Raw genomic sequence first — 24231 nt, 5'->3', positions numbered from 1 at the left:
TAGAGGGATTACTCAGCACTCGTTAGGAGTTAATAAATGTAATTAGATGCATTAAAAAGCTGAGATCCTAAGCTTTAAAATGATATATAATTTGTGTTGTTCCATTCAGTGGTTGCTTAGTAATAAAAAAAATCTTTCCGAATGGGAATAAATCAAATAAATAAATAAAAAAGCTATAGGCAGCCTATAGGCGGTTATAGGACATGACACAAATTAATAAATTTTGAAGCCACTAGATGGCGCTCTTCTCACTTGAATTTTTTTTTTTTTAGGCCTGCACTCTATTTTGATGTGAAATGTTGCATTTATTGAAAAATAAAATAAAATAAATAAAATAAAAATATATATATTAATTCTAATGGAAAAAATAGCTCATAAAAATTATATAATTAATGCAAAGTATCATAAAAAATTCTAAATAATAATCAGAAAACATTATAGAACAAAAATATATTTGATTGGTTATCCTGGGAAAAAGTTAAGTAAAATTTTAAGGCTTCGCCCGTTTTCGGGCGGGAGGAAGCTAAGTGTGACTATTTTACGAAGAAGCTCAGAGGGTTAAAAATGAAAGTATATTTTTATGTTTTATGTAGGTCTATATTACTATATTGGTACTCTCTAGTTTTTTTGCATTGTGACATTATTTTCAAAACAATAAGGCTAATTTTACCCTCCAATTCTCATTACTGTAATGTAGAATAAAAAGTTTCATTCTCATTTCTGTAACAGTACAATGACCAGAAATAATAGAAAAATAATTTGAAATTATTGTTTTAGATTTATACATCAAAAGCATGTGTTATTTTGAATTTAATTCATTTAAAAATTATTTTCTTTTAAAAACATAAACAGCATTTTTACACAAACACATATTAATAAAAACAATTACAAATTGTATGTATTAGTGATGAGAATAACAATTTAAGAATAATTAAGAAAAGATGGGAGCAAAATTTGCTTATTTATTTTTGACTGTACTAAAGCATAAAAATACCTTAATATTTCTGCAGATATTAAGGAAACATGATAAGTTCAAATACTTGTTTCTCTGAAAAACATAATGCTACAACCAGTTATTTTACCATGTGGGAATGTCTGTTTTTGTTTTGGTCAGTTTGATCCCGCCTACTTCCAATTTACCCAATAGTATTTGACTCCCGGGTTGCCAGTTTGAGAGAAACACAGCATATTGCAGCCATGGAAGTCAGCAAACAAACTGGGTCAGAGATCGCAGTTCGTGTCCTCAATCTGGCAACCCACGTGAGCATGGACTCAAATGAGGAGGGGGCGGGAAACCATTTCTGCAGTACCCATTTCAACCACTAGCAGTCAGTATTACATTCTGCACCATTGATTCGTCCTGAAATTGTCCACAATGCAAAAAAAAAAAATTTTTTTTTACAAAGTCCTAATTGTAGATTACATTTTGCTTGTGCAAAATATAAAATACTGTTCAATCAAATACATATTTCATCAAAGACAGTATTTTGAAACCTGTTTATGTAAGGAATGTGCAGCTGTTTTCTTGATTTGTTTGGTCCAAACTCTGTTCCTCTTCTCACCAGCAGAGGACGAACTTCTGCTTCAAGGATTGCCATAGCTTGTCAACCAACAAGATATTTATAGCTCACATAAAGCCAGTTCAGTGACAGTGCTCATGCTATAAGAAATGATTAACTTTAACGCTATCTTCCTGCCACAGAATAAAGTTTAAGTTGATGTCAAAGGTTCCCGTTCTAAAGCAGAAGCATTTGATTGAAAATGTGCATAGAAATGTGTTATGAGTGGGTAAAGGTTAAATGCAATTGACAGGGAGTGTCTTGTTTTATAGCAGGGAAGTTTGACAAAACGCTACATTTTAGTATTTTATCTCAAATCAAGTTTAATGCCATAACCCTGACTGAATGTGTTTTGTTCTAGCAGCTAAAAGGTGCTCTGAATATCTATTTTATCATTTTAAAATATTATGCTGCTTCGATGTAGCGGAGTCATATTATAGAAGTGTAACTTCACTCTGATTTATCTGTTATAATTACAAGATTTATCTTTAGCTACTGTTCCTCGTGCAGCACTGGAGTTCACAGATGTTCAGAACCTGTACTTCTGACTGTTGTCACCATCTCTCTTTGTCTGTTTGATACTCATGTTATTTATTACAATAAATAACACTTTGTAATAAAATATGTGTATACCGTTTGAGGCGCATTTGTTTAGCTTCCTTTCTTAAGATGATTTCCAGTGCGGCTACAGAAATCATTCTGATCTGTACGCTATAACCCACAAGAAGACTTATATTTAGCTGTAGTAATGTGTTAGGTGTCACAAGGGCTCTCAGTGCCCTTGCTCAATGTGTTTTTTTCTCGAGTGCTTTTAGCTTGAGCACAACACAACTACACTAACATACATTCTCTTAAAGCTGAAAGGTTGACCTGTTCGGTTAAATTTATTCTTTTTAAATATCAAGTTGGGATATGTGGACATATCTGTTAGAATTTATTAATGTACAATTTAGCAGTTGAAATTATATATAAGGAGTATGCAGGTAGATGTGAAGTCTGTAGTATATACACAGGACACTGTGTGTGTGTGTGTACAGGTGACAGGTGAATTTGTGGGTTCCAAAATTCACAGTAACTGATTTTTATACATATGAAATTGAAATTTTACAATTTGCAGGAACATTTTTGTAACAAATTCTAACATAACCCTTTAAGATAATGGTTGGAGTGAATTTTATGTTTACTTAAAGGAACACGCCAACTTTTTGGGACTTATTCTTATTCTTATACCTTATTCACTGTATCCCCCAGAGTTAGATAAGTCCATACATACCCTTTTCATCTCCGTGCGTGGCGTAACTCTGTCTGACAAACCCACGGCTAGCCTAGCTTAGCACAAAGACTCGAGGTAAACGGCTCCAGCTAGCATGCTGCTCCCAATAAGTGACAAAATAACGCCAACATTTTCCTATTTACATTTTGTGATTTGTATAGTCACAGCGTGTACAAATAACAAGGTCTTATTGGGAGCAGTATGCTAGCTGGAGCCGTTTACCTCCAGTCTTTGTGCTAAGCTAGGCTAGCGGTGGGTGCGTCAGACAGAGTTACGGCACGCTCGGAGATGAAAAGGGTATGTATGGACTTATCTAACTCTGGGGGATACGGTGAATAAGCTAAAGTCCCAAAAAGTCGGTGTGTTCCTTTAAAGGGGCTATATGTAGAATTCAGAAACGCTTGTTATTAGCGACACCGGTGGCCATTAAAGGGGTCATCGGATGCCCATTTTCCACAAGTTGATATGATTCTTTAGGGTCTTCATGTAAAGTTTGTAACATACTTTGGTTAAAATTCCTCAATGGTTGTGTAAAACAACACCCTTTTTGCCTCCTCAAAAACAGATCTGTTCACAGCGACCCGTTTCGGTGTATGTCTCTTTAAATGATAATGAGCAACTGCTCACTCCACCCCTCTCTTCCATGGGGCATGTAGACACAAGACACATAAAGTGCTGCCTTGGTGGACAGTATACAAACGGCTGAGGGCGGAAATATGCTAATATGTGAAATATGCTAATACGGGACAGTCCGTCAGTGGTCGTGGGCGGAGCATGAGCAATATGACATCATCAATGGCTTGATTATTGAGATTGTTTAGGCTTTTTGAGGATTAAAAAAAAAGGAGTGAATGGATTTTATTCTTGTATGGTGATTGTGTCCACACACTGCAAAGACACATTTATATGCAAACACCATGTAAAAGTGAATTATGTATCCGATGATCCCTTGTATCCGATTAACTGCAGCCTAACTAGAGGACCTGGCATACCTCCTTTTCCGCGATCATGTTCTTGCGCACATGACCGTGAACGTGCGAGCCTTTCATACTCCTTTGGCAGTGAACGCGGAAAGACACATGGTGATCTAGTTTTCAAGCACAAGTCACTCGCACATGTGCTGTTGTAGGTGCGCAGATGTCGCGGACACTCCTGATGACGAAAATGAAGTCACAAGGACAGAGCACGGACGGCCGAAGTATACAATGGGCTTTAACGTGATTTAATGCCCTGATATACCCACAGCAAAGTTAGTTTTCTTTCTTGCTTAGAAGTAAAAAGAAGTTGGAAATACCTTTGCAGAGATATTATTAGATTAATATCCTAAGGCTTGTTCGACTTAATGCAGCGCTGTGCAGACTGATCGGCAGCTGACTTGAAGCAGTGCATGCCGGTTAAAGAATTTCGCCGACTTGATACAGCGCCGACGCAACGTGACTGTGACGTATGCCATGAAAGTGCTGCAAGAGCGATTCGAGAGCAGACACAGGTCTCAGCCGGTGCATTTTTCTTTTCTTTTTTTATTATCGCGGTGCAGTTTCTCAAGAGCGGCTGCACGAGCTCTGATGACGACACAACTGTTCCACGATTGGCCGAATTCACTGCATGACAACTATCACATGAGTTTCATGTTTATTCTCACTTCAGTTCCACTAATGCTCACAAATCTGCATTTTTATAACAGTAAAAGCACTTTTCATGTAGTTGCGATGTTATATTGTGTCATGTTTATCGAAATAAAAGTGAAAAAAAAAAACCTAGAATCCACTTTATTGCTATTTAAATAGGCTATAGGCTTATGTTACTTTATTCTTCTACAAATAGACGATGTATTAAGCAGTACGTAAAGTATTGAATGAAAACGTACCTGAAACGTCTGTGTATTTGACAAATATTGCATTAATTTCACTTCAGCTGTGATAAAGTATGCAAACACAGTGCGAGCATCACTACGGGAAGCAGAAAGTGTCTCCTTGTTATAAATAATTTTAATTATATTTTGTTACAAAAATAAACCTATATATCAAAAATATATAAAAAATGTATTACCTTAAACGTAATTCGAAATATTTAAAATATATATAAATATGATTTGAGATAATATATAAAATATATTTTATATGGTAGGCCTAATTCAGGTTAATAAAACAATTAAAAATTACATGTATTGCAGTGATGAAAATCATTTTAAACAATAAGAAAACAAGAGTAGCCAACCAGATGCAATTTCTTCTTTTTTTGGTCACCTTTTACGTTTTCCTGTTTAAAAAAAAAAAAAAAAAAAATGGTTTCGTGCGTTATAATTCTTTCACTGTTTAAATTTTACTTCAAGCCAATAGATAATGGCCATGTGACATCTTAAGCCATACTGTAACAACATGACCAAAAAGGTCAAAATGAGGTCAGTGAACTGTATATTTTTCCTGAGCATCGAACAAATGGAAATGTTCAACTTTTTGCAGCCAATAGCCTACCTCAATACCTCATTAAAAAAAAACTTACCGTGAGAATTAGGCCAAGCACCACTAAAGAGGCGGAGAACCCCTCTCACCTTAATCTACATCCTTCCTCATAGTCGTTTCATTTCTCTCTGGGTTGTCTCAAAACCGCTATTAAAATCCACCCAGAGGTCAATTAAAAACTAAGAGGCCAACTTCGACCCAGCCTTTCTGATTCCGTGCGCCTGAAACATGTCTGGGAACATGACCAACTCGTGCAGTGAGGTACTCGAACCTTCCAACCGGTTCCTGGTGTCGGCTGTCGTGTATGGACTGGTTCTGGCCGTGGGTCTTCCGCTCAACGCGGTGTCCCTGTGGATCCTCCTGCGCGGTCACGGGCTCCGTTCACCGTGCGCCGTGCTCATGGTGAACCTCGCCGCGTCCGACCTGCTCCTCGCGCTCTCCCTGCCGCTGCGCGTCTACTTTTACGCAACGCTCCAGTGGCCTTTTGGAGTGGGCACGTGCACCGCTGCCATCATGCTGTTTCGCGTCAACATCAGGACGAGCAGTATCTTCATCACTTTAATAAGCGTGGACCGGCTGGTCGCCCTGGTCTTCCCTCTGCGCTCCCGGTCTCTGCGAACCACCGCGTGCGCCTGCAAGTGCTGCGCGGTTGTGTGGATCCTCATCACCATCCTTTGCATCCCGGAGATTATAAATCTTCACAACAGCCTGAAAGCCTGCACCTCCTACACACCGTGCTTCGAGAATCAAACTCGCCTTCCTTGCGAAAACTGTTCCTTGCAAATACTGGCGTACGCACAGGCGATATTTCTATTAATTCTGCTGGTGGTCAACATCGTCTCCACGATCGTGGTCATAGTCGCGCTGAGGAAGCGTCCCAGCACCGGCGCCGCCAAAGTCAACAACAGAATGAACGTGATACTGATTTTTGTAGTCAACATGTTGGTGTTTATGATATTTTTCCTGCCGTTTACTATACTAATCTTGTTGAAAGACAGCGGGGAGGTTTTACGAGCGCTCATCTGCCTGGCGAGTGTCAACTGCTGTCTGGACCCGCTCATCTACTATTTCTCCCTCGACTCCTTCCGGCAGGACAAGGGGAAAAGACAAACGGATATGGGAACGTATTCTCTCAGCAGGACGACGGAAAGGTTTTGACTCAAAACTTTTGAGTAGCTGGAAATAGTTAGGATATACAGTAGATAGGCTACTACGGAGACCCTAAGGGGACATGTCATGGTGAAAAATAAAAAAAATAATCAATGCGTTAGCGTTCCCTCGAAAAAGCACTGAATGTTTTTCTCCCGCGTAATTTTGTTTTCTTCGCAAAAGTTTGGTATCAGAAAAAATAAATAAAAATCTGTGCCCTCAGAAATTTGGTAAGAAAGAAAGTAATTATAAAACAATAAATATAGGTGTTCAGAACGTATCTGGACACTTTATGGGTGTCAAACGTGATTAATAGATCTACGGTGTTTAATCTTTCAGAACACCTGTGTGAACTTCATTCAGAACCATGAGAGGGTTAAACGGCATTAAAAAAAAGATGGTTGGATATTTTGTTTAAATTGTCTTATTCAAATGTCCAAATAAGTGGTCTAAATAAACCACACGCTATTAGATCTGTTTGACTAGAATATCGTATTGTTATTATATAATCATATTTAATTGCATTATCTTTTAACTGGTTTAGATGTAAAGACGTATCAGTGTCAGTATCACATATGTGGTTTTCAGAATATCTCCAACAGAGAAAAGTAATATTTTTGTTGATAATGTAGCCTATAAAACATGTTATTAATTGTATATATTAATATTTATTTTCACAGTGATGACTTGTGAACCACATTGAAGCTATGCCTTTTTCCACTTCCTGTGTTGACGTGGCAACTGTGTCAATGTAACCTCACCGTTTTTAAAAGTAAAATATGTGGGCCTAGAAAGACTAAAGAGGAACTTCTGTGTGCATCTGTTGGCAAAGCACATCAGTCACAAACACAAACATTTACATTTTGTCTGTGGGTTTTGTCTAAAATTCATATGCCATGAAGTCTGAGGTCAGGTGGGGATGCAGATGATCAGACTCAAACTTCAAACTCTGCTTAAATATGATACATGTGCCTGTCATAAAACCTGCATCATTAATGTCTGATCTTAAATATGACAAACACCTGCTTATTTTAAAGAACTTCTTAGATTCTTCTTAGATTGTGTTTTAGGACTTTTGTTTCTTCATCTAAAAAGTGACCTCTATAAACCACAATATTATATTTAAAAAAAATTACGTGTGTGTGTGTACAGGTGACAGGTAAAAAGTCTTAAAAGTGACCACTATAAACCACAATAATATATTTAAAAAAATGTTTCTGGGATTTCTCAATCAAGGTGTCTTTGATCATGTGAAATCTTTTTATATTAAAAGGGTGTTTATATTAATACCCCTAGTTGACATATGTACAGTATATGTTTCAGTGTTTGTTAACATACATTTTAAAATGCAAGTGTCATAATTTCATGTTGTTTCCTGTTTTTTTTTTCTCCCCTTGTGCCAAACAACTATACACTAATACAGTATTATTCGATATGAAATATAAAAAGCATTAGTGAAAATTGTAAACTATTTTCACCCGTTTTAGATTGACTAATGCAAAATAGTGTTTTTGTTGTTTTATAGCTGCACTAACAATCTTATATAATCCTAATAAACCCATTTGGTGAATGTCTCAAGCATGACTTCACTGTTAAGAATTTGTTCTATAAACGGTGTTTAGATTGTGTAAACTAACACTGCTGATGTGAAATGCTAAAGCAGAAGGATTGGTAACTATGCTGTGTTTGGAAGTGCACGGTCCTTTGGACTTGGTGGCACTTTTCATCAGCTATCCACCTTTTTCCTACGTCCCGTGCACGCAAAGCATCACGGGACGTAGGAAAAGGTGGGATAAGTTATAGGAGTAACTTCCGTTAAACTAAACTGGTAAAATATTCGCTCTATGAGAGTAAAAATAAGCATTTTCAAAAACTGGGTACAATGAGATGACATTATTCTACTCACCCTTCAACCATCAAACATTAAAAGGACATTTAAAAGTGTAAAAGCTTTAACAGAGTACTTCAACAGACCATGAATAACCTCAAAAGCTAGATTCTTTCAGCAGCAATAGTACTGTAGTAAAAAACTGTCAGTATTTAGGCCTATGTAACACGGTGCCTTAACCACAATGCTCACTGGAACATTGAGTGATAATATTTCAAAATACTTTCTGTTTTGACAGATAACACACATTCTTCATTTACCTGCTTTAGAAACATTCCTCTAAACACTGCTAATATGGATTAGAAGTGAAAAGGGGATTTGAAAATGATTAGTGTCTGTCTTTTTGAATGGAAGTTCCCCATAGCTGAAGTGCCTAGTCTGCACATAATTCAAAACGCAGTAGACTCGTCAGGAAAAACAATAACTCAAATCATTGCCTGATACAAAAGGTCAAATGTCAGAAACACAGTGTTCAAATACCTTAAATATGAGTTATTATATTGCTCTCTGTGTTTTTGTCAGTAATACCTAGTTTACTCAAATTTTTTTTTACATGAGGATTATATTATTTACTCACCTTCATGTTGTTCAATTAACCTGCCTACTGTTTGAAGAATCTGTTCAAAGCGATTTTCTTACAATAACAGTTCATAGCGCCATAGCGCCAGTTCACACCAAGAACGATAACAGATAACTATATTAGCGTCCACACCAGCGGACAATATTGGTCTGTTTATTAAACGCGTGCTGAAGTTTTGTCCTCTCTGCCGCTTTAAAGGTGCAGTACGTGATATTGACAGCTAGTGGTTGAAATGTGTACTGCAGTCCAAATTCAGATATTGAGGAGAGTTGTTTTCCTGCCCCCTTCACCTCAGACTGGACACGCATGCGGGTTGTCAGATTGAGGAAACAACTAGAACGAGTGCAATTAACAATGGAAGGCGAGGAGACTTAAACTTTAAATTGATGAAGTAAGTAATCCAGATGTACTACATTCGCCATGTTGTCATTATCATGTGACTTTACCAGTGTCAGTTATCGGCCCTGTCCCAAATGGCACCCTAAGCACTCGTGGTCTTCCTACGAGTCCGCAATTTCGTGACGTAATGCCGTAATGCCACCATAGACAGTAAAAGAAATGGACACAGCGACCCCATTGGATTCAACGGAGAAAAGTGAGGTCAATTAGAAGCACTCACTTCCTGATGGCTGAGCGCGTACTGTGCAGACTCAAACTGAGCTTGACGACGTAGATGTGACGTGAGCAACCTGTCTGTCTTCTAGTAGCAGAAATCTGAATCATTCCCTTACGGAACTTGCAGAGATGGAGAGTGTGAGTAGGAGGTGTCCAGGAGCTAGGAGCAGGAGCAACTTTTGCTAAGTATTCTGATTAATTATTTTGTCATTTTGCCTCCACGTCCCCCCGATTGCCCGCGAGCTTCTCCTGTCCATACGGTAATTTCTCTACTGTGCGACAGAGAGTGGCGTGGTTATGACGCAGTCGTAACTGCCTATTTTTACTGCGTAGCCTATTTTTACAAAAACTGCTTCTACGGGGCCATAACGTAAGATACAAGGTAATGGAGCCTTTTATACATTTTCGTGTTTTAGAAATAAAAAATGGACAAATCGAGTCTTTAAACGCTTCAGATGTAAAGTTATTCGCTGTCAAAGTGACGCCAAAATGAATGGGAGTCAATGGAATGCTAACAGCAGATGATGGTCTGCTAATCAATGGCAGCCCCCGGGGAAGCTTCAGTTTCCGGCTGATAGATTACCCCCCCTGGTCGGGACTAAGTCTGCTGCTCAGTGCGGGCTCGGCAAAAGTGCGCATCGAGGGCACATATCTGACCGCAAAGGGGGGCGCTCGCGAGCACACTTCTGAGGCCTAAAATGACAAATGGGACACCCTACGGTCTCACGGACTTAACGGACACGCACACATGGCAGCCATTGTAAGTCCACAAGACCGAAAGTGCATATGAAGTGTGCCATTTGGGACAGGGCCATTGTCGCTTCACGTCCATTCACAAATCCTCTCCTGTGGCCTCATTGGATAGTAAAGTGCCCATTGAATCTCGTGAGCACGCTCAGAATCTCGCCGGAAGTAGTTGGTCATCCGGGTACTTTTTGTCACATACTGTTTTTCGCCTACTATATAGTAGGGAAGAATGCGATTTCGGATGCACATTTGATTAGGTGTGAGGGTGGGGTTAGGCAACCAGCTAGCGGCCTCAAAGAGAGGGATAATAATTTGACAGTTAAATTCAGTTAAATTCGGCACAACACTGGGAGTCTCCCGGGTATTGATGTCGCTCACAAATTATATCCCGTAAATCGAGCAAGCGAGAGAGAAACCCTGTTTCCTCCCACATTTTTCGGTGAACAGATCACAAGTGATCCACCATGTCGCATTACCGTTACACCTGGTATTATCACGCGTTTCAAATGCGTCTCCTGTTACCAATTGCATTTGGATTATGCAAAGACCCCCGCCTTTTTATTTCGTCACACTTAACTACATCACTTTCACTTTTGGCGCACGAATAGGCTAGCCTGACTACGTCAGACTTCCTACTTCCGCTCAATTTCATTTCGCTTCTGTAGTCAGTCTGAGATAGCAGCTTATCTTTCAGTTTTCCACCGGCCTTCAGACGGCCGGGCCAATCAACGAACAGAGGGCGGGCTGAGAGCCGTGACGTAGACGCTGATTGTACCGTGGATGCGTAGATTTACTTCACATAATCTGCAAAAATCGTTCACAGCCATGTTCACTCCGGTATTTCGCTCGATGGTTTTGTTTTCGCATCATACATGTGTTTACAGTGGAAGTTAGATGCGGCTGAGCATGCGCATAACACACGCCATAACCAAACGTCATGTGATTGGCTTACGGGTAACCAATGATTTTAAACGTCAGACAAGCGCCCCCTAGTAAGAGAGAAAACACTTCTCTATTATGCCAGTCCAGACTCTGTATACGAAGCAAAGTGAAGTAGCAGAGTCTGGTATTACCAGGCTACGAATAGGCTACTATTGAATGAACAAACCCATTTGAGGCGGCTTAAGTGAATGTGTATAATATAATGTGGTACATCCGAAATCGCATACTTCCTTATACAGTAGGCGAAAAACAGTATGTGACAAAAAAAAGTATGTCTGAATTCACAGTACTCATAAAAGAGTAGACAAAAAATACCTGGATGACCTACTACTTCCGGTGAGATTCTGAAGTGTGCATATGATGGACACTTTACTATCCCATGAGGCCACAGGAGAGGGTTTGTGAATTGGCAGTGAAGCGACAGTAACTGACACTGGTAGGTCACATGATAATGACAACATGGCGGATGTAGTACGTCCAGATTACATTAATACACATTCATAAAATATATAACATAATATTTGAGCGGTCGTATAAACAAAAAATAAATACCTACTCAAGAGAGGATGCAATTTTAATTGCAATTATAAATATAATATAAAAAAATATATAAATATAGCAATATAATATGTATACAGTATATGGAGGGGTGTAAGTGACATTGTGGGTGAAATGGAGATATATATCTCAGATGAAAGCTCTTGATGAGCTCTTTCTGCCAAAAGGGCACAAGTGAATTCTTAAACAATTTGGAGTTATTCATTAGAAGCCAAAAGACTTAACACTGAACATACTAAGCCAGTTAGTGCCACTGCCAAAAGGGCGTAACTGCAACTGCTTTTGGTACTGAGAAATGTATTGTGGGAAAAGCCTGTGAATAGCACATGAGTCAAAACGGCTGACACCACATGTTACAGTAAGCCTGTTAGGTCAACCATGAGAAGAAAACATTTTTTAACTGCTGAAGATGTATTGTTAAGCTTATTTCGTGTCAAAGAGCTGGATGATGATGGAGGAAATGAAGACTACTATCTCATATACAAATCCATCTGAAATGTTCTTTATGAAACAGAATTTTTTTTGTTATGTTGCCGGTTCATCAATAATTAGGAACCCATTTCATATGCTCACTGTTCTGGAGCCTATACTCTCAGTTGGTAATATGGAACATTTTTATTAATTAGTTGTTCATAATAATTAGTTATGCAATTTATTACTTCAGTATCATTCAGTTAATGGTATTTGCTATCATATTCTTTTATTATTACAAAGGCATCTGTAAAGGCTTTTCAAAATCACTTTAAAGGTGCTCTAAGCGATGTTGGGTGACGTCACTTCTTGTTAACGTTCAAAGTATTGTCAAACAAAACGGAGGCTAGCTCGACCCTCCCTCCTCCTCATCTCGTACCCTCCCCCCCCCCTCCCTTCTGTGCTTTTCCGATATAAATTCGGGACTTCTATTTGTTCATCTCTTTGGTCGTGTGTCGGCCATATCAAAATTCAAGAGGATATAATTCTAACGTTAGTCGTTGTTGTTGCCGTTGTCTAGGACATCTCTCCTCTAGCTAACTTCCCTCTTCATGCTTCACTCTCCTCCTCTCCCCACACCCCCCTTCATGTGCACGTGCACTAACCCCCCCAACCCCCACCCCCAAATCATTCTTGTCGGTAATTGACTGGAACACTGTTTGTTATGTTTCGTGGTCCAGGCTGGGCCAGTTTGTTTTTTGTTGCCATTTGTGGAGCCTGGGGTGTCTACAGAGTCCGTGTTTTTTTACAGTGTGTTCAGGGGACAGGCAGCTAGCGGATAGTGAGGAGATGTTTGCTGTATGTGACAAAAAAATGTTTCAGCCTAAAAGAAACGTGTGATCGCTTAGAGCACCTTTAAATTAAATAATTTGATGTAAGGACATTTTATGTGATATTTTATTATATCACAATAGATTGTCATTTCTTTTAAACTCAGTAATGTAATGCTTTGTTCATATTGTCATCAGATGAGCTCATGTTTTCATATATGAAATGGAATGAAATATTGGTGCCAAAATGGCTCATGTGACTTTTTTAATGTAGATCATTTTAAAACAGTGTTCAATAAGTATACTGTGTCATCCATGTGTGTACACATTTTTATTATAAAAGATTGAAAACAATACACGAACTCAGATCAGACTATGGTAATTTTATGTTTTGGCCAGCGCTATACGCTTGCTAGGAACAGTTTTTCCTTGAGGAAGTGTTTGGTGAGCTAATAAAATATTAAAACTAAGTCAAATCAATATTTTGTGTACAGTTATTTAATTATGCCATCCAGTATCGTGGACTCGCTCTCTATAATCTCTAAACAAACGCAGCTGCTGCCATTTTGTGACGATTGTTTTGTGCACTGTTATGGATTATAAGATAATAAACAGGTACGATTTTAAAAACAGCCTCATCGCAAATCAGATATCTCTTATCCCCATAATTATTTATGTGGTGAAAAATCGTGTAATAAGTGGTATGACTGTACCGTATCTCTTAAAAGTCTTTCTAGTTTGAACTTGCCGCTTGCTAGCAACTGCTCTCTCTGCGGAAGCATTGAGTTTAGAGCTAATAAAATATCAATATTTCATGTCTAATTATTTACTTATAATGCGCGGACGCGATCGAACAGTGGAAACATAAAAACATACTCCGTAATTTTGTTTATACAGGACTTTCAAACTGCAAAGTGTTTAAGTTACTGCTAATTAAAATTTTAAGGAAAACAAATATATTAATCTGAAATGTAGCAAATTAGGTACAATTACCAAACTTACTCAAGGTCTTTTTGTCTTTTTATTAATTTAATTAATAAACTAATAATATAAAACTTGTCAGTGCACTACAAATAAACTGGTTCTATGCCTTTACTTTATTAATAAAACTTTTAATAAAAAGTTGAGAGAGGTTGATTTAATTTGCTAGAGTTAAATGCACTTTATATGGTGTAACTGTTTACTTTTCTTACAAAGATAATGCTTGAAGTGCAGGATAAACCTCTTGCTGTCTGTCAATGTGCAATAAATATCGAAAGTTATGTACAAACACCTGTCTGTTCTACTCATTTCAACTGACTTGTGAAAAATAACAGTAACGCAAATAGTTACTTTCCCTGGTAACGAGGTACTTTTATTATAGAGTAATTCAGTTACTAACTCAGTTACTTTTTGGAACAAGTAGTGAGTAACTATAACTAATTACTTTTTTAAAGTAACGTTCCCAACACTGTTCATTAATACATTATTCTTATGAGCCAGTTATTTTTAATAAAAGTTGATCCAATTCACAAATCGATGATTTGTTTACAAAGTGAACGGATTCAGTTCTGGATTCAACCCACTGACTCAGTTTCCAGTCGCAGTGTTTCTCAAGTTAACATTGAACATAATGACCTAAATGATTTGAATTTGATCTTCCCACAAATCTATCACGTGACTTAGGGCATCATATTAACTATTTTTAAAGTGCCTTTTGTCATTTTGAAACTTTTCAGATATGGTTAAAATTAGCTATCAATGCATTCTTGTCAGATGTGTTTGAAACAACTTGGTTGAGTAAATGTGCTTTTGATTTAACTATTCATGTGCTGTCAAACTAGAAATGATCCACAACATATGACTCATATATGTGACAAACTCACAGTCCTGTTACCTCTGACTGAACCGAGAGGCGATATGTAGATCACTGATAAATGTTTGAGAGGAAGTTTAGACAAGATCATCTTATGATCTTACAAAATTATCTTTTGCAAGGGCGCAAGATGATGCAAGATCATTTCGAAGGCGTGCACATGAATAATGGTTCGCACGGGCAGAAAGCTCACACATGTATTTCATTTCCTCTTTCTTAAAATTTTTCAAAGATTCCCTGCTGATTTCACATCAAAACGGTCTACAGTATGTGTTCTGCGAGCTGTTTGGTCACCAGGATATCTTTATAGTGCCTGAAGATGTTGTGAAACAAGCAGTTATGCAACATAAACAATTTCTGTAATTGTGAAATGTGCTCACCCATGCTGTCAGTGTTTTGTAACAGAAAGATGCTCAATGACTTAGGTAGGTCTTATTGGTTTATTTACATATTTGATTCACCTAACTAAACCATTTTTTTTTTAAGTTCAACACACACATAAACACGAAGAGCTTTTGAGATTGTATACATTAGTCCAGGGCATGAATCTGGCCTAAGGCTTCACTCATATGATAAGAAAATACTCAAACAATGCACGTGTTCTCTTCAAAAGCATGCAGAGAGAGAAAGGAAATGAAGAAGTGGCACAGGAAGCGTGTTGTAGAAGCACTAAAGTGGCATACACGGCGAGCACTGGATTTTGAGATACGCAGTAAACGAATACATGTGATAAATGTAATGATGGTTGTGATTTTTCATCAGGCGCTATAACTGGCACTAGGATCAGTTAGGATATCCATGAGTAGTGATGCACCGAAAGAAAAGAATACACAACACAGGGCAAGACACAGTTTTGCTAGGGAAGTTAATTTACCTTTACATATGTGTACGGCGATTTGTCTTGACGTTTATTATACAAGAAGTTGAGCAAAATAGCCTCTAATAATGTGCCTTTAACCAAGACTGTGATCGATAAGTTTTAAAGTACAACTAGAAAACATGAAGAGTGAATTTGCCATTTTTACCACAATATGCTTCGACTTCAGTGAGTTTTTTGTGCTCATCAATCATACAGAAAGCTGTAAATGAGATATCTTTCCATTTACATATGATCGATATCGATACATATCCTCACTTACACTGAACACAAATGGATTTCTAGTGTCTAGTTTTCCAGTACAAATATCTAAACATTCTTAAATCAAGATACATTTACATAAGAAGCAAAATGACCTAAGATATTAAGTCTTGCTTCCTGAAAAATTGACCAAAAAGGAAGCAAGTTTGTTTAGAATAAGAAAAAAATATCTGTCAATGGGGTCAGAAAAAGGAAAACAATATTATATTCGTTCTTGTTTTATGCATTAACTCGCTTAATTTCGAAGAATTTTTTTTTTCAAGTAAATGCATTGATTTTGATTTTTGTTTATATTTTTGATGGAAAACAAGAAAACGTTTTTTTTTTTTTTTTCATTAAGCTACATTAAAGATCGGATGTTAGAGTAATGCTTTCTGTGAACATTTTTGGCCAGTTTTCTCATCATTGTATGGCATTTTGGCCAAAATTTCGATGCACCCCTATTCATGACTGAGAAGTATAGATCTAAACACACGCAAATATATAAGAGCAAAGAGCAGTTTGATGGAGCACAAACAGCCAGTCACACAAACAAGCAGGCATTGTGCAGCTTAATGCCCATGTAATCTTCTCATTTTAAGACTTCAGATGCTACTGTTACATTTTTAAATGCATCAAGTTGAAAATGCTCATTATTGCAAATATGCAGAAACAAACTGTTCAGATAACTTCAAGGGAACATTTGTAATGATGCACATTACCAGAGAGAGAAGTACAAAAAGAGAGAGCGAAATGGGATTTAAAGACATGAGGGATCAGAGGTAAAGATGGTGATTTTCAAAGGGGTGTGGCTACCGAGAACAACGGATGTGATCTCATCAGAAATGGGCGGGGCAATGAAGCAAACAGCCTATGGCGTCTCACAAATCACTGTCTCCACCACGAACGTGTTCTCGAAGTGGCGGATTCGGTGACAGTTCTGCGCATCCCGCTTGGTGATACCTAATGGGAAGAATACGAAAATGATGTTAACAAAACAAAAAATAGTTACGAGTTACTTGCATTAAAGACCCCCTGTGGTGAAAATCAAGCTTTTAATGTTTTTTATATGTCTGTGGTGTTTTTATTATGCTTGAAGACAAACTATGTGCAAATTCATTTTCTCCTTAAAACTGCAGTGAACCAAAGACATGGTTTGAAATCGATAACCAAAATCGATAACCAATCAAGTCAACGTGTGATCGTCAACGAGTGGATCTCTGAGCTGGTGTGAGTGAGTGGAGGCGGGGCTAATTTGCATAATCAAAGAACCGCGTATACTAAATGAGGCAAGGGTGTAGAGTGAAGTTTTTTTTTGTTTTTTTTAAGGAAAAAAACTTTAAATTAGTCATTTTGGTGATCAAAGATGAGTTTTAAGGGATAAAATGATTGAATGATTTAAAGGGGACTTTAAGAAATATTTCACATACTTACAATATTATTTATTTAGCGTAATGATTAGTATCCCAGTTAACAAAAATATGTTCTAAGAACATTTTGCTAATGTTCCTATTAAAGGAAGAGTTCACCCAAAAATTCTGGCATCATTTACTCATCCTTAACTTCCAAACCTGTAGGAGTTTCTTTCTTCTGTTTTTTGATATTTTTGAAGAATTTTGGTAACAAATCAGTTGATGGGCTGCCTTGACTTCCATTGTATGAAAAACAAATACTATGGAAGTCAATAGGGCCCATCAAATGATTGGTTACCGGCATTCTTCAAAATATCTTGTGTGCAAATGTTTAGGGAACATTACATTTTGATCATTTTACACATATTATGGGAATGTTACTTATGAATGTTCTCTGGATGTTCTGAAAACGTTAGACGACCATTTCGTTTTAAAAAAGTTTCATGAACGATGTATAAATAACGTTTCTGTGCTAATGTTTTGAGAACATCATTGAAGACCAGATAACTGTCTGTTATTGAAGGTGTCACATAAGGTGACCGAACGTTCTAATAACGATACTGGGAGAATGTGTGCTTGTAATTTTAAGAGAACCTTGCCAGAACGTTAGCCAAAGTTGTGAGACATTCCCTGTGTACAAGAACTGTATAAACACATAAGCTATACAAGCATATAAGGTATATAACAACATAAAATTCAAAATATGGTATACAGAAGTAACACAATATTAAATATTCATGGTTCATTATAGCTTGATCTGTTCTAACGCAGATGGCCTGCTTCCATGAAATCGTCCCAGTTTCCCCAAAGTTTGTGGTTGTCATGGATATTATCATATTGTATTATCACAAAAAAAGCCTTGGATCTTCAGGAACCAGGGAGAAATAGATTGCTTAATACAGGAAGCCATACCGTGGGTGTTACTTAATTATTCCGCTAATTAGCTGCAATGAGCTATTAAGCTGGACGTCAATCAGATTTGCATGGCAGCTGTGAAGCCACACCGGAGCACAGTTTCCTCCCACCAAGAAGATGAAGAATTAGTTAGGCCGTAAGTTGGCATTGCCAAATTGGACTCGTAGCTCAGGATTGGCAAATTGATTATCTAGATGAAAGATTTATACCTCAGTTTTAACAATGAAGATATTAGATTTTTGGGTGAACTATACCTTTAAATATGATTTCAGTTGAATGGTATGATTCTCTCTAGAAGTCAACATTGACTAAACCGTACCAGTCGACCACTACTATAAACAAAAGACAAACATTTGTCAACTTACGACGGCGTGAGTTGCGGCGACGGAGCCTGTACGTATCTTTACCGTTACACAGACGGTAAATAAAGCGGCCGAGCTGATGCATATTATTAACACGTCCAGCCACGACCATCTCTTCCTGGACAATGTATGTCTGGGGGAGGTAAGTCCCCTTCTACAAAAAGATAGAAAGGCAACATCAAGTAGATATAATTCGCATTTCAAAACTGCCATTACACACAAACAATACAAGTACCTTGACGTTGATGAGCAGTTCCCAGAGGTTACGTGGGGGCATTACCACACTGGTGTTGAGCTCGATGACATAACACTTGTCTAAGGCAATGTCATGGTAGGCCGTCAGACCCTAAAAAACCCAAACACATTCACATAATTCAGATAAAACTCAGTATAGCACTTTATACAATACAGATTGCTTCAATAAACAGGAAAATAATGATTCAATGATGCAAACAGAGTTCAATTCTGCTGTAAAGCAGCTCTAAAAAGACAATAGTAAACAATAATGTGAAAATGTGCTCTGTAAATGCATAATGGAAACTAAGTCATGTGTGACTGGGAAAATTTGTGAGCTGTGTTACCCTGTGGAAATCATGAATGATATCAGCAGGGTCTGTGTTGCTGAAGTCGGGCACAGGCACGCTGATTTGCTCATAGTTTTCCTTCAGGTAGATCCCCACGTTCTCCTCCAGCTCTTGAGAGCCTCGCAGCGGAGCAGCCACCGAGTCCTCGTACACAACGCGGCAGTGGAACCGACTCTGATCCGGAACCTGAATCGACATCATTTAAAATACATGATTTAAAGTTATATTCTGATACTGTTTTGTTCTTACCATCTTATCACTGACTGATATCTTTTAACACAAGAACATAAGATAACAATAGTATTTCTATTAGTGATGCACTGATAGGACTTTTTTTGGTCGATATCGATACCGATTTTAACAAACAACTATTGGCTGTTACCGATACTTCTCTCTTATTTGAACTCTTTTCATTAAAATAGATTAGTGTTTTGATCATGTTTTAAATGAGCAAAGTCCAAAAACGCATGCATTAAGGTATACTAGCTAGCTAGTTTATTGCTGCATCATCAAATAATTTCTACTGAACATGGATCAGATCCATTTAACATTCAACAGGCCAACATAAATACATAAATACAACAGTACAAAGATGCATTATGAAATAAACAGTGCTTTTTCAGGTAGGTCTAAATAGTTTTAAGGTACAAAAATAATCAAATGTAAAATATATTCTTCATTGTATAAATAAAATATACATGAATCCTTATTTAAGTTACAAAAGTTATTTAGTCAAGAGTAGTGAGCAGTTGTTTGTCTTTTGTTGTTTGGTTAACATTAAAACACAGACAGCAGCAGGAATATCAGGCTGCTGTCACTTTAAGAGCTGCACGGATCTAATATACTGGTACACAAGAGTTTTATTTCTAAACTGGTTATGTTCATTTAAGACATAACTGACGATGTTTACAAGGACACTCGGCAAGATGGGCGTTTTGATAAAACTTTATGTGAATTAGACTTAGCACACAACTTCAGTGAGTAGAACTGAGTTCTCTTTCTTGTCTTCTTGGGGTTTAATATTTAAATTTGCAAGGCTGATAAACTTTCGTGAAGATGGAGCACTGTCCTGATCAGGAAAGGAGCTGGGCAGTCCTTATTGTCAAGCCCTGTTGTACTTTGTACATACACTCACCTAAAGGATTATTAGGAACACCTGTTCAATTTCTCATTAATGCAACTATCTAATCAACCAATCACATGGCAGTTGCTTCAATGCATTTAGGGGTGTGGTCCTGGTCAAGACAATCTCCTGAACTCCAAACTGAATGTCAGAATGGGAAAGAAAGGGGATTTAAGCAATTTTGAGCGTGGCATGGTTGTTGGTGCCAGACGGGCCGGTCTGAGTATTTCACAATCTGGTCAGTTACTGGGATTTTCACGCACAACCATTTCTAGGGTTTACAAAGAATGGTGTGAAAAGGGAAAAACATCCAGTATGTGGCAGTCCTGTGGGCGAAAATGCCTTGTTGATGCTAGAGGTCAGAGGAGAATGGGCCGACTGATTCAAGCTGATAGAAGAGCAACTTTGACTGAAATAACCACTCGTTACACAACACGCACAACCTTGAGGCGGATGGGCTACAACAGCAGAAGACCCCGTCTTCAAGATTGGTTTCTTGAACATGACAATGAGTTCACTGTACTAAAATGGCCCCCACAGTCACCAGATCTCAACCCAATAGAGCATCTTTGGGATGTGGTGGAACGGGAGCTTCGTGCCCTGGATGTGCATCCCACAAATCTCCATCAACTGCAAGATGCTATCCTATCAATATGGGCCAACATTTCTAAAGAATGCTTTCAGCACCTTGTTGAATCAATGCCACGTAGAATTAAGGCAGTTCTGAAGGCGAAAGGGGGTCAAACACAGTATTAGTATGGTGTTCCTAATAATCCTTTAGGTGAGTGTATTTCATTTTGTTTTATCAAGTATTTAATTATTTTAAATCCACAACCCTTAAATCCACAAATCGATCTTTACTACGCACCACTTTTAGCGGGTGTGCACCTTGTGTATAACTCTTATATATAAATGATTTTGTAAATCACAATTATGACGTAAAAAGTCGAAACTATGACATACTTAGTCATGTTTATGAAATGAAATGTCAAAATTATGATTTAAAAAGCCTGACGGCACTTTTTCCTACATGTATAACTCCGTGTACCAGTTTACGCGTTCCAGGAAAGCTGATAAGTCCATTGATATCTTTACACCAGTAGGTGGCACCAAACTGTATTTTATGAGTTATTCAATCGTTCAATTGATTCTTTCACAACATTGATTCATTCAGGAATGAATCGTGACTGTCTTTGAAACATTGGAGGTGTGTTCGACTCGAAGCGGTGCTCCGATTGGTGTATGACATCAAAGTACCGTGAGAGCGATTCGAAAGCATACAGAAACGTCTGCTCTTTAACCGATCTCGCTGTACTTTGTTGTCGTAGACCAATTGGTCTGCTCAGCACTGCTTCAAGTCAAACACACCTAATAACACCAGAACATAAAACAGAATGTGCCGCTTATCATCTAATCATCTACTAATTATTTCGAGTTTTATGCCACTCGTATAATTGTGTGCTACCTGGGGAATGATGTAGTAACGGTAGATATATATTGAAGCATATATCAAACTGCAGGTGAAGACAATCAGTGCAGTTGTCAGACAGCAAAGTCCACTCAGAGAGGAGCGTTTCCGTCCGACAGGCAAAACCAGCTCCTCTTCCACCTGCAAACACACACATTTTTGTAACATTTTGTTTTTATTTCCCTTAAAGCTACACTGTGTAGGATTTTCTCCCATCTAGTGGTGAAATTGTATATGACTACCAACTGAATATTACTTTCTAGCTCCTCCCATTCCGAGGGCGTTTTAACTCCTACGGTGGCCGTATTATTTCAAATCTGCCGGCAGTCGCGAGTAATCTCCCCCTCGCATTCGTCACGGTGCCACTGAGTGTGAAAACGCGAAAGGCGAAGCTTGAATTTCCAGGTATGTCCCTCTTTGTCTGATGTATTTTCAAGATGGAGGCGCAACATGGAGGCGACTCGCTCGTATGTATTCTAAATTGCAGATTATACACTTAAGAGAATCCTTAATTAGTTGGTTGAAGTGATTACACATTAATGAGAATGTATAATTTTGAAAGAATTATTTGCTAAAAATCTACTTAAAATATTACACAGTGTAGCTTTAAATAAAGCATATTATAATAATACCCACAAAGTAGCAGCTCATTTCAGGTTGTGGCCTACTATACTACCTGAGGACATTTGGTCCTCATCAAGATGGCAAGACCCAATCACACACTGCAGGAATAAATTCATCATATCCTCAAAATACCGTGCCACTTTCAATGCGATCACCCACACGCTGGGAAACGTGCTACAATCGGCACTACATTCACTTGTATCATGTGCAGACAAGAATGGATTATTCAGTGCTCTCTCGTACTACAGAAGGAAATTATTAGATGTGTGATGCCAATAGGCAATGACTAATAACGCCCCCAGTCTTGCAACCCATCTGCCAAACTGCACGGCACATGACCTGAGCTGGCCTCATTCTTAACTTACACACGCACGCATGGTTTATTATCATGATGGAGACTGTCTTTTGACTAATAGGCCTGTTCTTATATTAAGATAATTAGATTAAAAAATATATGTTTTATTTTTCAGTTCTGGCTCCTCAGCTCCCATGGTTTTATAGCATAGCAAAGTGTCCACTAAGATGTTATTAAAGATATTAAATTAATGTTCAAAAGTTCTGAGAACGTTCCCTGTTAGCTGGGAGTTTGATTACTGTTTCATGAATACTGCATATTCATATTTTACATGTTTTCTGTATAGTAAGCAAGTATGTGTTTTCTGACTAAGGGAATCATTAGAGACAGACTATATTTAGTAGCTCAGAAATGACATCATCTTTAAATTGTTTTCATCGTGGGGAGGTCATTTGGCCTATAAAGACAGCGAACACATACATGCACCCCTTTTAGTAAAGGAGCGATATTAAACAGCTTAAGCTCTCCAAAGTCATTTCTCCTCACCGTAGCCATCTGCCATTTTGTCTCTGTTGGATTTGTGTGTGTGTGTATGTCTGTGTGTGTGTTGCATAGACACATAAACCTGCACTGCACTATGTCAAATTTCAGTCCCTGCCATTATAAGCTCTTAAGAATAAGGCCTTAACCTCTGACAATAACAACCCATATATTACAGGTAATATCTTTTAAAATGCAGGGCAAAATGTCTTAAGCTATTTTATATTCATTTTTATCAAGATGTTACCCCATCACTTGGTTTAATTATTAAAGAAGAGCAATTTGATGGAAACATCACAATAATGCACACATATTGAGTGCACAAGGATATAAAGTGCACATTTTATGGCAGAGATGGATATGATGAATGTTGCATGATGTTATTGGTGCAGGTGCTGCAGCATCCATGTCCTCTTGCTATGAAACCAAAGGGCAACAGTATTTCTGTGCAAAACAGCTACAAATATATACACGCGTGTTGATAGAGCATTATGAAAATTAGATCATTTTGCTCCACCAAATGACGTGACTAGTGGTTTATCAGGGTTGATCTTCCCTTTTCCGGCTTTTGGTTACTTTGATCCGCTGTTGTCCGTGACATTTCGGATGATGCACACAAAAAGCGAAACTTACGTGCGGATGCGGTATGAATATTTGAGTTTTATCTCCATCTCCCTCCTCTTTCTCGGCTTTTTGTCCTGTGATGGGCTGAAAGCTGATCTTCACCATGTTGAAAGGAGAAAATAACGCTGTTTTTAGCGTGCACGCAGATCCTTTATCCCCTGGCTTTGTGACACAATATTTGCCGTTTGTTTAATAGACCGGAAGAATCTATTATAATTTATTTATATATTTCTCTCTATATAAAAAATCGTTCTTAAAGTCACAGTGCTAGCGACACTGGTGATGATGCGCGCGACCC

General features: G+C 38.0%; 3 protein-coding genes across 3 annotated transcripts in view; 1 reads left to right on the top strand and 2 right to left on the bottom strand.

Annotated features, from left to right (window-relative positions):
* ngef (neuronal guanine nucleotide exchange factor) overlaps positions 1 to 5401 on the bottom strand; it is a 46983-nt gene extending 41582 nt beyond the window's left edge. The window contains exon 1 of the mRNA XM_084419106.1: positions 5335 to 5401. The gene's annotated coding sequence lies outside the window, so the exon portion shown is untranslated. The remainder of the gene's footprint in view (positions 1 to 5334) is intronic.
* Positions 5379 to 8027, top strand: lpar5b (lysophosphatidic acid receptor 5b). The gene has a single exon (XM_084419107.1). It carries the CDS (start codon positions 5523 to 5525, stop codon positions 6450 to 6452), a length of 930 nt encoding a protein of 309 aa, XP_084275233.1. The 5' UTR covers positions 5379 to 5522; the 3' UTR covers positions 6453 to 8027.
* A 7268-nt stretch (positions 8028 to 15295) lies between these two features.
* Positions 15296 to 24231, bottom strand: itm2ca (integral membrane protein 2Ca). The gene is made up of 6 exons (XM_084418118.1): positions 23943 to 24231; positions 21848 to 21991; positions 19257 to 19445; positions 18911 to 19021; positions 18679 to 18829; positions 15296 to 16949 (listed from the first exon to the last, which is right to left on the bottom strand). The coding sequence occupies exons 1-6, from the start codon at positions 24036 to 24038 to the stop codon at positions 16858 to 16860; spliced, it is 783 nt and encodes a 260-aa protein (XP_084274244.1). The 5' UTR covers positions 24039 to 24231; the 3' UTR covers positions 15296 to 16857.

The sequence above is a fragment of the Rutilus rutilus genome (genome assembly GCF_951802725.1).
Source record: "Rutilus rutilus genome assembly, chromosome: 9".
In the NCBI taxonomy this organism is placed as follows: Eukaryota; Metazoa; Chordata; class Actinopteri; order Cypriniformes; family Leuciscidae; genus Rutilus; species Rutilus rutilus.
This window is presented reverse-complemented; position numbering and strand designations above follow the sequence as displayed.

Excerpts from the sequence above, each read along its gene's own strand:
- itm2ca (XM_084418118.1), bottom strand. The coding sequence starts at position 24,038 with ATGGTGAAGATCAGCTTTCAGCCCATCACAGGACAAAAAGCCGAGAAA. Across the intron at positions 18,830-18,910 it reads AACTGCTCATCAACGTCAAG|AAGGGGACTTACCTCCCCCA; the intron begins GTACTTGTATTG and ends ATCTTTTTGTAG. Across the intron at positions 16,950-18,678 it reads TCGCCGCAACTCACGCCGTC|GTATCACCAAGCGGGATGCG; the intron begins GTAAGTTGACAA and ends TCTTCCCATTAG.
- lpar5b (XM_084419107.1), top strand. The coding sequence starts at position 5,523 with ATGTCTGGGAACATGACCAACTCGTGCAGTGAGGTACTCGAACCTTCC.